Source organism: Podarcis gaigeae, assembly GCF_964106915.1.
Source record: "Podarcis gaigeae genome assembly, chromosome: 2".
Lineage (NCBI taxonomy): Eukaryota > Metazoa > Chordata > Lepidosauria > Squamata > Lacertidae > Podarcis > Podarcis gaigeae.
The window spans coordinates 120,707,830-120,720,490 of record NC_139679.1 but is presented as its reverse complement, the minus strand read 5'-3'; the positions used below and the strand labels follow the sequence as shown (position 1 = coordinate 120,720,490).

The window sequence follows — 12,661 nt, the reverse complement described above, 5'->3', positions numbered from 1 at the left end:
TGAATCTTTGGAGCATGGATTGCAAAGTGCACACATTTGTTAACTTCTCTGTTAGTGTGAGTCCCCAGATTTGGCATCGGATGTCTTCTGATCTCCCACAATGGTTACATGATGATGATGATGATGATGATGATGATGATAATAATTTATTTATACCCCGCCCTCCCCAGTCAAGACCAGGCTCAGGGCGGCTAACAACTGATATAAAAACAAATTGCTTGAAATACAACTTAAAAAACAAGATTAAAATACAACATTAAAACATTAGAATGCAGCCTCATTTCAATGGAAACTCAAATCAAAAACTTCAGCAAGGCCAACTATCCAGACTGGGCCAGAAAAAAGCCAGGGAAGTCCCCAAATAGGAGTTCCAACACAGAAGGAGAAAGGAAAAAGGAAAGAGGGGAAGGGAATCAAATTGATTTCAAGCCAAAGGCCAGGCGGAACAACTCTGTCTTACAGGCCATCTTAGATGGGCAGCTGCCATGGTCCCCCTCCCCCAAAAAAGATCATTGTATACACCCCCCACCCCCACTCAAACATTTTTTTGGGGGGAGTGCCATTTGTGGGTCATTGAAAATGTTTGGGAAACGATCAGAATACACATTTCCAAAAACCAGTTACCTTTATACAAGTCCACCACATGTGGGAGTAAGTGCCTATCTACCTCTGTGAATTCTCTGGTGGCGAGTTAGGCTAGAACTAAGATAGAAGCCCTTTTCACACTCCAAACACTGATAAGGTTTCTCCCCGGTATGTATTCTCTGATGGGAAATAAGGTACGGCCTGTGTCGGAAGCTCTTCCCACATTCAGTGCATTGATATGGTTTCTCTCCTGTGTGAATTCTTCCATGAGAAGTGAGGTTCCTTTTCCGAGTGAAACTCTTCCCACACTCCGAGCACTGATACGGTTTCTCTCCCGTGTGAGTTCTCTGATGAGAAGTAAGGCGAGAATTGTGAAGGAAGCTCTTCCCACATTCCAAACATTTATAGGGTTCCTCCCCTGTGTGGATTATCTGATGGGAAGTAAGGTACGAAACATGACAGAACTTCTTTCCATAACCCCAGCACGCATATAGTTTCTCCCCTGCCTGAATACTCTGATGAGAAGTGAGACTTCTCTTCCTCGTGAAACTCTTCCCACATTCCAAGCATTTATACGGCTTCTCCCCTGTGTGGATTCTCTGATGGGAAGTAAGGTAAGAGCTGCGAAGGAAGTCTTTTCCACATTCCAGGCATTTGTATGGTTTCTCTCCTGTGTGGATTCTTTGATGATGGATGAGAGTGATCTTCTGTTTGAAGCACTTTCCGCATTCCAAGCACTGATACGGATTTTCCCCGGTGTGAATTCTTTGATGGCGGATGAGGGTTATTTTCTGCCTGAAGCTCTTTCCGCATTCCAAGCACTGATACGAATTTTCCCCGGTGTGAATTCTTTGATAGGGAATAATGGCAGGACTCCGGCGGTTCTTTCTGTGGCGATTAGAGCCTGAGGAAGAAATGGGGAGTCTCAAATCACTGAACAAGTTCAATCAATGCTTCTGATAAAGGAGAAACTGAAAAAGACTTGTTTTATTATTAAATTTATTTATTTAGTACAGTGGTACCTCTGGATACGAATGGGATCCCTGTTCACATCCTGAAGTAAACGCAAGACGCATCTGCAGGTCGTGATTCACCGTTTCCGCACATGCGCGTGACGTCATTTTGACCGCCTGAACATGCGCGAGCGGTGAAACCCGGAAGTAATGTGTTCCGTTACTTCCGGGTCGCCATGGAGCGCAATCCGAAAGTGCTCAACTTGAAGCAACTTCAACCCGAGGTATGACTGTAAATTTATATACCGCTTTTCTTTGTAAGATCTCAAGGCAGTTCACAGAACAAAATACAGTATAAAAACAAGCAAAGCCCTTTACCGAGAGAGGCAATGATCTCTTCCATGACTTCTCTATGCAGCACTTTCTGGTGGGGATCCAGCACAGCCCACTCCTCATTTGAAAAATACACAGCAACGTCTTCGAAGGACACCGGACTCTAAAAGTGAAAGAACAGTTTCCTCTTTATCGTAAACATTACCTACCAGCAAAATCCGGATGGCTAGTGTTGTAAACAAAACCTGCCCTTTTCCTTTATGGGGGGGGGTATCCAAGAGCCCATCTAGATTCCTTACGTAGGTTCCCTATTGGTAGGAGAAAATAACAGAGGCCAACCAGAGAATATTGAGAAGCAAAGCAGCTAGTAAGCTTGATCTTTATTGATCTGTTGCAACAGGGTGCTCCCATCACCCGCAGGAGAGAGGAGGGACCCAGAAAAATGGCATGCAAGGCCTTATAAAGACTTTTGAAATTGCCACCCTGTAGATCAAGACCACCCCCAGAAACAACATACATACATCACAGAAGGGGTGGTCTACAGCAGAAATTTGAATCTTCTTTTTCCTGTTTGCTTTTCCTGATAGCCTGTCACCCATGATAGTCTGTCACCCATTAAAATGCTGATTACTCAATTCCTGAGACAATGGGAATGTAGCCTTTCAGACCTTCCCCACTGATTGGTTGCTCCCAAGAGGGGAGGAAGGAGTCAAGAGACACTGAGGTTTGGTTCAGAGAAAGAGTCTTTATTTCTGCTGTCCGGAGCAGCAGAAGGCACTCTGTGAATCGGTTCACAGCAAGCACAAAGAAAGAGGAATTGCATACAGTATATATCCCCTCCAAGCCCCCTCCCCCCTCCCTAGGAATCCAGCCCATGTGTTTATACATGTAAGTTTACATCCTTGAGCATGAACAGAGATTCCTGTTCCTGTACTCCTTATCTTGGCTGGCGCCATCCCCAGGCGCGTGGGCTGACAGGGTCTGTGCAAGGTCTGTGCATCAACGGGGTCAAGGTAGCTTACAACCGGTAAGATAAGACCATCCTGTCTCCGCTCGGAACTGACAAGGCCATCCACTAAGCCTTCATGGGTTAATAAAGGAGGAGACTGTTTATGCAGCTGGTTTGCGTTATACATCTCAAGCTAATGGATTTTAGCTAATGATCGAAGAAGAATTAGGGAATTTTGGGGCTGGGGCCCAGTTCGGGTGACTGCACACTGCACAGTCAGGTTTGGGTAACCTATTCCTTCAGGAAGGCTCTCTGACCCCCCTCCCTCCTTGCAGGGAAAACATTTGGTCAGTTTGGGAATCAAAAATGGTTTCAGGTCGGTCTTCCTGTGCTGACCTATGTACGTGCTTGGTTGGTACATTTATTATATACCGTATTTTTCGCACCATAAGACGCACCAGACAATAGGATGCACCTTGTTTTAGAGGGGGGAGAACAAGAAAAAAAAAATTCTCTTCCTCTCTGCCCAGCGCCCCTTCAGCGAAGCGGCAGGAGGCACTGCGCGGAGAGGGGGATAATTTCCCCCCTCTTGTTTTCCCCCTCTAAAACAAGGTGCCGTTTAAGGTGCGTTCAGACGCCTTCAGGTGCGCACCGACCCCTCTCTCTCTCCAGGCTTCAGGTTCCTTTCGACCTGCTCTTTGGGGCTGGTGGGGGGAAGCCCACCACCAGCCCCAAAGAGCAGGTCGGGGAGCAGCGCAAAGGTGCGCGGCTATAGAGGCTCCTGCCATAGCCGCATGTCACCTCTCCAGCCGGGAGAGGGTCGCGGGGGGGGGGGCTTCTTTAGCCCCATGCGCGCTCTCCCGGCTAGAGAGATGGCGCACGGCTAAAGAGGCTGCTGCAATTGCTGCGTGTCACCTCTCCAGCTGGGAGAGGGTAAGGGCGGCTTCTTTAGCCCCGCGCGCGCTCTCCCGGCTGAAGAGGTGATGCGCGGCTATAGAGGCTCCTGCCATAGCCGCACGTCACCTCTCCAGCCGGCAGAGGGTCGCGGGGCTATGCTGTCTTCGCTCCATAGGACGCGCACACATTCCCCCTTCATTTTTGAAGGGGGAAAAGTGCATCCTATGGTGCGAAAAATACGGTATCTAAGACCTTAAAATTCTTATCACGCTAGTCAAGGAAAGGAGGCTGGGATGGCTGCATCTTCCTGGGGTTGGACTAGATGAGCCTCAGGTCCCTTCCAACTCTACAATTCTATGATGCTATTATTATCCTGTAGAACATAAACTGTATTGAGTGGCTTCCCCGGTCTTCCTAGTGGGCAGCTTTGGCAGGAAGAAAGGAAGGAGGAATTCTTTGCACCCAAGGAGGTGAGGAAGGGAAAGACAGCCCCTAGACTCTCTTCCCAGCGGTCCGTCTCCGTACCTGGCCAGGTGTCACAACAGCCGTTTCCCCTCCAGCACCAAAAAGAGATGGCTCAGTAGATATTGCCGGCATCATTCCATTCCACAAGAAGATCCCTGAGATCAGGACAAAAAATCCATTGATTTTGTAGTAAGGTTTAAGGCTTACTGGGAAATGATATATAATGAAATGAAAAGAATGTTTAAAATAACAGAAAACCAGAAGCTTTTCTCTTGGGAATTATAGGGACAGAACTACCTAAACTGTGTTGAATTTTCTTCATGTATGTGGCTACAGAGGCAATAATTTTGTTGTTGTTGTCGTCGTTTAGTCGTGTCCGACTCTTCGTGACCCCATGGACCAGAGCACGCCATGCACTCCTGTCTTCCACTGCCTCCCGCAGATTCATGTTTGTAGCTTCGAGAACAATAATTTTACTTGCTCCCAAATGGAAAGAAGCAGAAGTCCCAGCAAAGGAAGAATGGATACATAAGCTTAAGGAATATGCAGAAATGGAGAAACTTACAGAAAGAATAAGATATCAAGATAACAAACTTTTTATTTTAAAAAATGGCATTGGTTTATTGAATATTTGCAGATAGATTGTAAAGGGATAAAAACATTGGCAGGATTATTGTAATAAGAGTATATATTTAAAGAAGATGAATAAATGAGCGAATTAAGATAATTAGGATATGCAGAAGATATTAAAAAATAAATTTAAGGAACTGCAGAAAGAGGGGGAAGGAAATCAAGTTTTGAAATTTAAATGATTGTAAAATCAGTGAAATGTATAAATCTGAAAAATAATAATAATAATAATAATAATAATAATAATAATAATAATTTTTTAAAAACCCATCAGTCAGTAGCAAAAAATTTTCTCGGAGGTTTAGTGACACAAATCTTAAGTACACCTTGACATTACAAAATGTCTCACATAACATTTATAGTGTGGACATTATTGTGCATTTTATATTTCAGTTCTATTAAAAATAAACCTATTGTTTAATTGGACGAATGTGTCCTGCCTCCCAAAGATTCAGCAGAACCTAAAAGAATCCCATTAATTGCTTGCATAAACAATAAAGAGGAGGTTAATCTTTACCCAGCAAGGAGGCCCCGCTGTCGTCCTCCTGGGCTGTCCCCCGTCCCAGCGAATGCTCTCCGGCGTCCAAGAGAGTCTTCTCTGCCTCATGAAAATCGTTGGTCCCTTCTGACGACATACCATTTACCTGAAACAGCAAGGAAGATCAAAAGAGGGATTGGGGTTAAGAAACAGAAAAGGGATTTGGACAAACTCACAAAGCGAGTTTATCAACATGCTCTCTATTGATCGCTTTATTTATACAGTGGTACCTCGGGTTAAGAACTTAATTTGTTCTGGAGGTCCGTTTTTAACCTGAAACTGTTCTTAACCCGAGGTACCACTTTAGCCAATGGGGCCTTCCGCTGCCGCACGATTTCTGTCCTCATCCTGAAGCAAAGTTCTTAAGCCGAGGTACTATTTCTGGGTTAGCAGAGTCTGTAACCTGAAGCGTCTGTAACCCGAGGTACCACTGTAGTGGCCACTTTATTTATAGTGGGGATAACTGACCACTATAGTGTGTGTGTGTGTGTGTGTGTGTGTGTAGGGGGAATTATTATTTGGAAGAAACAAAAACAAAATGAGTTGGGCATTTAATAAAATCAATTAAGCATATAAAATACACTCAGAGTCGAGTGTGAATTTCATGCTCTTTATTCAGCTCATAGTAGCTATGAATGAAACTTTCCCCAAAACATCTAGCTATATATACATTATTTACAGAATAGGCCCCGCATGATTGGTTAATTCCGGGCTGCTCCTGCAGGCCAATCAGGTTGCTGATTCACTTCATCCAGGAGCCTGATTGGCTGCTCCTGCAGGCCAATCAGGTCGCTGATTCACTTCCACCTGGAGCTGGATTGGGTGGCTCCTGCGGACCAATCAGACTGCTGCATTCTGGATCCCATTATTCTAGGATTCAGCTCACTACATAAAAGCATATCTTCCCTGGAATTCTTAGCCCTAAAATTAATTTTTCTTACCTGCTGCTCTTCCTGCTTCCTGTCCTCTGCCCGGCTCAGGAGGAAACCTTCGGCCAGGGCCACCGCCTGGGAACTGGTCTCTGCTCCACATTCCCTCACCCAGTTTTCCATCTCCGGAGGGAGGACAGCCAGGAGCTGCTCCAGGATCACCAGGTCCAGGATCTGAGATTTTGTGTGAAGTTCTGGCTTCAGCCACTGACGGCAGAGATGGTGGAGTCGGCTGCAAACCTCTCGGGGACCCTTGGCCTCTGTGTAGTGAAATTGCCTGAACTGCTGCTGCTGAACATTTGAGCTGAGGCTGTCCTCTTCCCTCAATATCTTCTCTGTGGTTTCCCCCCAGAATTCCTCACTGCTCCCAGTCTTGGTGGTTTGGGGACCCCTTCCTGCTTCAGGTTCAGCTGAATCTTCTTCCATCATTGATCTATGTTGCTGGAAGGCCCCCAAAGGATTCAAATGGACCTGTCCCTTTATTGCTAATTTTCTCTCAGGGCAACTCCCAGAGGTGCTTCCAAGTCCTGCAAATCCAACACACAATTCTGTTAGCAAATTATTAAAGTGGTACCTCAGGTTAAGTACTTAATTCGTTCCGGAGGTCTGTTCTTAACCTGAAACTGTTCTTAACCCGAAGCACCACTTTAGCTAATGGGGCCTCCCGCTGCTGCCGCGCCACCGGAAGACAATTTCTGTTCTCATCCTGCAGCAAAGATCTTAACCTGAAGCACTATTTCAGGGTTAGCGGAGTCTGTAACCTATAGAATCATAGAATCCTAGAGTTGGAAGAGACCACAAGGGCCATCGAGTCCAACCCCCTGCCAAGCAGGAAACACCATCAGAGCACTCCTGACATATGGTTGTCAAGCCTCTGCTTAAAGACCTCCAAAGAAGGAGACTCCGCCACACTCCTTGGCAGCAAATTCCACTGTCAAACAGCTCTTACTGTCAGGAAGTTCTTCCTAATGTTTAGGTGGAATCTTCTTTCTTGTAGTTTGGATCCATTGCTCCGAGTCCGCTTCTCTGGAGCAGCAGAAAACAACCTTGTCAGTGTCCTTCTTGAACTGTGATGCCCAGAACTGGACACAGTACTCCAGGTGAGGTCTGACCAGAGCAGAATACAGTGGCACTATTACTTCCCTTGATCTAGATGCTATACTCCTATTGATGCAGCCCAGAATTGCATTGGCTTTTTTTACCTGAAGCGTATGTAACCTTCAGGGTCGAAGGTTCGAGCCCCACGCTGGGCAAAAGAATCCTAGACTAGATGACTTCCAATTCTGCAAGTCTGTGATTCCACAGTGCGCATTAAAACGGCTTCCTGACTTCTTGGAAGAGAGAAAGCAGCTTGGCTTTCTGGTGTGGGTATTGTAGGGAGGTGGCACCGAGGTGAATCAACTGCCAGGGGTGCCAACTAGAATAAAAGATTGGGGTGTGAGCAGGTGAGCCCCACCCCACTGGCCTTTGGTTTGGACTCAGTCTGACCCTTATGTTTCCCTCCCCTTATGGTCTTGATCTATCGGCTACTTTTAAAATGAGGCTGCATTTTAAATTGCATTTTAACCTGTATTTTAAATTGGTTCCGCCCCTATTATGTTTTTACTGTGATTTTATTGGTGTCAGCTGCCCTGGGTGGGGTATAAATAAAATTATTATTATTATTATTATTAATCGACATAATTTGAATGGCAATGCCAGAAAAACATTCTGACAGCAAAAAGCTGTTTGACAGTGGAACGGTCTCCCTCAGAGGGTGGCAGACTTTTCAAGCAGAGATTGGATGGCAACCTGTCATGGATGCTTTAGCTGAGTTATTCCTGTATTGCAGGGGGTTGGACTAGATGACCCCTGGGTCCCTTTCCTTTTTTTTTAAAAAAAATCTTTTATTATTGTAGTCACATAATATACATTCTTTACAACAATCAACTCCAAAATAGACAACTCCAAAATAAAATCATATGTAAAAAACCATAAGTCTCATGTTTTCATTTACAGTGGTACCTCAGGTTAAGAACTTAATTCGTTCCGGAGGTCCGTTCTTAACCTGAAACTGTTCTTAACCTGAAGCATCACTTTAGCTAATGGGGCCTCCCACTGCCACCACGCCACCGGAGCACGATTTTTGTTCTCATCCTGAAGCAAAGTCCTTAACCCGAGCTACTATTTCTGGGTTAGCGGAGTCTGTAACCTGAAGCATCTGTAACCTGAGGTACCACTGTACACTGATCTGATACGTTTACTTGATATTTCTTGCTGCTATCTGATTTCCTTATACAGTGGTACCTCAGGTTAAGTACTTAATTCGTTCTGGAGGTCTGTTCTTAACCTGAAAGTGTTCTTAACCCGAAGCACCACTTTAGCTAATGGGGCCTCCCGCTGCCGCCGCAGCGCGCTTTCTGTTCCCATCCTGAAGCAAAGTTCTTAACCTGAAGCACTATTTCTGGGTTAGCGGAGTCTGTAACCTGAAGCATATGTAACACTGTAGAATCTTTATTAAAATTTAAATCTCTTAAATCCTATACCAATATTTAGCAATTTCAATTAACCCCTTCACCTCCCTGCCCCACAGCCCAGTACTTCCCTCCACCAATGCGATCTTCTTTATCTACTATGATTTTTGTGATTGTTGCGTTGTTCCCCCTGGGTCCCTTTCCATGCCTACAATTCTATGAAATATTTTATTGGGGGAGCTCCTCTCCTCTCCCCCCCCCAATAAACCAAGGGCTCTCCCCTTCTCCCCCTCCATTCAGCGCCTGCCTGGTGCTGGGGGTCTGCCCATCCCTCCCACCCAGGGGGTCTCCTCTCCTGCCCCCCTTCTCCCTATGCCCCCTCCTCCCTGGGGCTCCCCTGCACCCACATGCGCCGGGGCCAGAGGTGGGTCTGCGGGAGCTCACCAGGTCCCCGAAGCCCCTCAGGCAGAGGCAGGAAAAGCCGCGGGAAGGACCAGGCATGCGCACTGATGGGGGGGGGGCTGGGCAGGAGGGAAGAGCGTTGGCTCTGGAGGACCTCGCGACCCCGCACCTCCCTTCCTCGCCACATTCGCGTCCTCTCTAGGAAAGGAAGGCCGCCTCGTTTTAACTCTACAGAAGCCGTGGCGCAGGGTTTAATTGGCATAGAGGGGGAGAGATTCCCCCTCTAGGAATAATAAAACAAACACACATTAATATCATATCATATCATATATCATAATTGTGTGTGTGTGTATCCCTCTAGAAGTAATAAAACAAACAGACATAGAGTGATACACACACAATATTATATTATATTAATTATATTATATTATATTATATATTATATATTATATTATATTATATATATAATATAATATATATTATATATTATATATTATATATTATATATTATATATTATATATTATTCTATTCTATTCTGTTCTAAATAATAACACCCTCCCACCAGATGTCAAAGAGAAAAATAACTACCAAACTTTTAGAAGACATCTGAAGGCAGCCCTGTTTAGGGAAGCTTTTAATGTTTAATAGGTTATTGTATTTTAGTGTTTTGTTGGAAGCCGCCCAGAGTGGCTGGGGAAACCCAGCCAGATGGGCAGGGTATAAATAATAAATTGTTGTTGTTGTTGTTGTTGTTGTTGTTGTCTTTCTTCTCTTTTTTCTTCATTCCTTTGCATTCCCCTCTTTACTTTTGTTTCTTTCTTTCTTTTCGATGTCATTTTTTTAAAATATAATTTTATTATATTGTGAAAACATTAATAAAAATTCCTGTGGGGGGGGGGAAGAAGCCCTGGCACAGTGGAGCAGCAGAGTTCAGCCCTCGTGGTTATAGTAGTAGTCATAATAACAGTAATAATAATATCTTTATTATTTATATGCCGCCCATCTGTAGTCACTGTTAGCACCTGCATCAACTTATTGAATACCTGAAGGAGCGTCTCCACCCACATTGTTCTGCCCGGACACTGAGGTCCAGCTCCGAGGGCCTTCTGGCAGTTCCCTCCCTGAGAGAAGTGAGGTTACAAGGAACCAGGGAAAGGGCCTTCTTTGTAGTGGCACCCGCCCTGTGGAACGCCCTCCCATCAGATGTCAAGGAGATAAACAACTATCTGACTTTTAGAAGACGTCTGAAGGCAGCCCTGTTTAGGGAAGTTTTTCATGTTTGATGTCTTTTTGTGCTTTTAATATCCTGTTGCGAGCCGCCCAGAGGGCCTGGGGAAACCCAGCCAGATGGGTGGGGTATAAATAAATTGTTAGATAGATAGATAGATAGATAGATAGATAGATAGATAGATAGATTCTTTATTGTCATTACACAAGTGCAACATTGCACAAGTGCAACGAAATTGGATGCCATCCCTTAAAAACAACAAAAGCAACACAACAACAACAACCAAACAAACCACATTCCAGCCACACCCACACCCACACCCATCAAACTCCCAGGTCACACTATCGAGTTACTGCATTTAAGAAGGCCACAGCTCTTGGATAGAAACTATTTTTCAGTCTATTTGTCCTTGACTTGATGTTTCTGTATCTCCTGCCAGAAGGCAGTAGTACAAACAGACTGTGTCCCGGGTGAGATGCATCCTGCAGGATATTGTTTGCTTTCCTAAGACAACGGGAACCGTACAGTTCTTCCAAAGATGGGAGGGGATGACCAATAATCCTTTGGGCTGTGGTTATGACCTTCTGGAGCACCTTCCTCTTCCTAGCTGTACAGCTGGAGAACCAGGCACAAATACAGATGTTGTTGTTCCTTACTGCTTCTAGTGCAGGGTTTCCCCAAACTTGGGTCTCCTCTAGCTGTTTCGACTACAACTCCCATCGTCCCTAACTAGAGGGACCAGCGGTCAGGGATGATGGGAACTGTAGTCTGGAAACAACTGGAGACCCAAGTTTGGGAAATGACCTTAACTCTGTGCTGTCAATGGGGCCTCCTGCTGCTGCTGCTGCACCGCCGGAGCAAAATTTCTGTTCTCATCCTGAAGCAAAGTTCTTAACCTGAAGCACTATTCCTGGGTTAGCGGAATCTGTAACCTGAAGCGTATGTAACCTGAAGCATATGTAACCCAAGGTACGACAGTATATATCTAGTAGTACCTCGGGTTACAGACGCTTCAGGTTACGGACTCCGCTAACCTAGAAATAGTACCTCGGGTTAAGAACTTTGCTTCAGAACAAGAACAAAAATCATGCGGCGGCAGCGGGAGGCCCCATTAGCTAAAGTGGTACCTCAGGTAAAGAACAGTTTCAGGTTAAGAATTGACCTCCAGAACGAATTAAGTTCTTAACCCGAGGAACCACTGTATATATATATATAATTGTCCAGTAGCACCTTAGAGACCAGCTAAGTTTGTTCTTGGTATAAGCTTTCGTGTGCATGCACACTTCTTCAGATATTTAGTATTTGAAGAAGTGTGCCTGCACACATTTTTTTTACCTTTCAAATCGGTTGGCAAAGGGAAATGGGTTAAGAGATCAAACAGGTTTTGAGAAAACCAATTGCTAATATACGCAGGTATAATGTACACCGTTTATTTTATTTTTTACTTGCTTATCTAAAGCATTTTTTTTACCCTGCTCTCAAACAGTCCTTGCACTCAGGCTAACAATCTAAAAGACACAACACAAAAAGAAAAAGGATCAGGAGGGAGGAGGAGAGAAGCACCTTCAAGCATAATTGCAGTCTCCTTGTAATGACCAGTGCCAAAAGCTGAGCCAATAGGAAGCCTCTTCTCTCCAGTCTAGCCTGATGTGAGATTGATGATTTGGGGCATCATGACAAGGCAGCAAATGTACGGTCATGTAGTTTTATTTTTCTGGCACTTGTGGGATCTTGTTCCTGAGGGGCCAGAATAACTTCCTTAGCTTTGAATATTCCACACTTTGACTTATGGAGCGGGCCCCCATTTCCTACTCTGCCTCAAGCAAAAAATAAAATAAAATTCCCCTGCTGGCTCTACTGAGGTCGGCTGTCTTATAAAGGTAAAGGTACCCGTGACCATTAGGTCCAGTCACGAACAACTCTGGGGACGCAGAGAAGAGGAGGAACTTCCCATTGGCACCTCGGTTGCTGCGGAAGACGGAAGCAGGAGGATTTAGAGAAGCCAACTGCTCTCCTCTCCTTGGGGAGGGGTGTGGATTGTTGCTTGCAAGCTGATGCCTGAATAAAAGAACTATAAAATATACCGTATTTTTTGCTCTATAAGACTCACATTTTCCCTCCTAAAAAGTAAGGGGAAATGTGTGTGCGTCTTATGGAGCGAATGCAGGCTGCGCAGCTATCGCAGAAGCCAGAACAACAAGAGGGATTGCTGCTTTTGCTGCGCAGTGATCCCTCTTGCTGTTCTGGCTTCTGAGATTCAGAATATTTTTTTTCTTGCTTTCCTCCTCCAAAAACTAG

General features: G+C 45.0%; 1 protein-coding gene across 1 annotated transcript; it reads right to left on the bottom strand.

Moving 5' to 3' along the window:
- Positions 1–139: 139 nt before the first annotated feature.
- Positions 140–9,321, bottom strand: LOC310837503 (uncharacterized protein; the record flags this gene model as incomplete). Its single annotated transcript, XM_083724190.1, has 6 exons — positions 140–1,489; positions 1,917–2,034; positions 4,243–4,337; positions 5,330–5,456; positions 6,292–6,806; positions 9,177–9,321. The coding sequence occupies 6 exons, from the start codon at positions 9,319–9,321 to the stop codon at positions 660–662; spliced, it is 1,830 nt and encodes a 609-aa protein (XP_083580316.1). The 3' UTR covers positions 140–659.
- Positions 9,322–12,661: the final 3,340 nt, after the last annotated feature.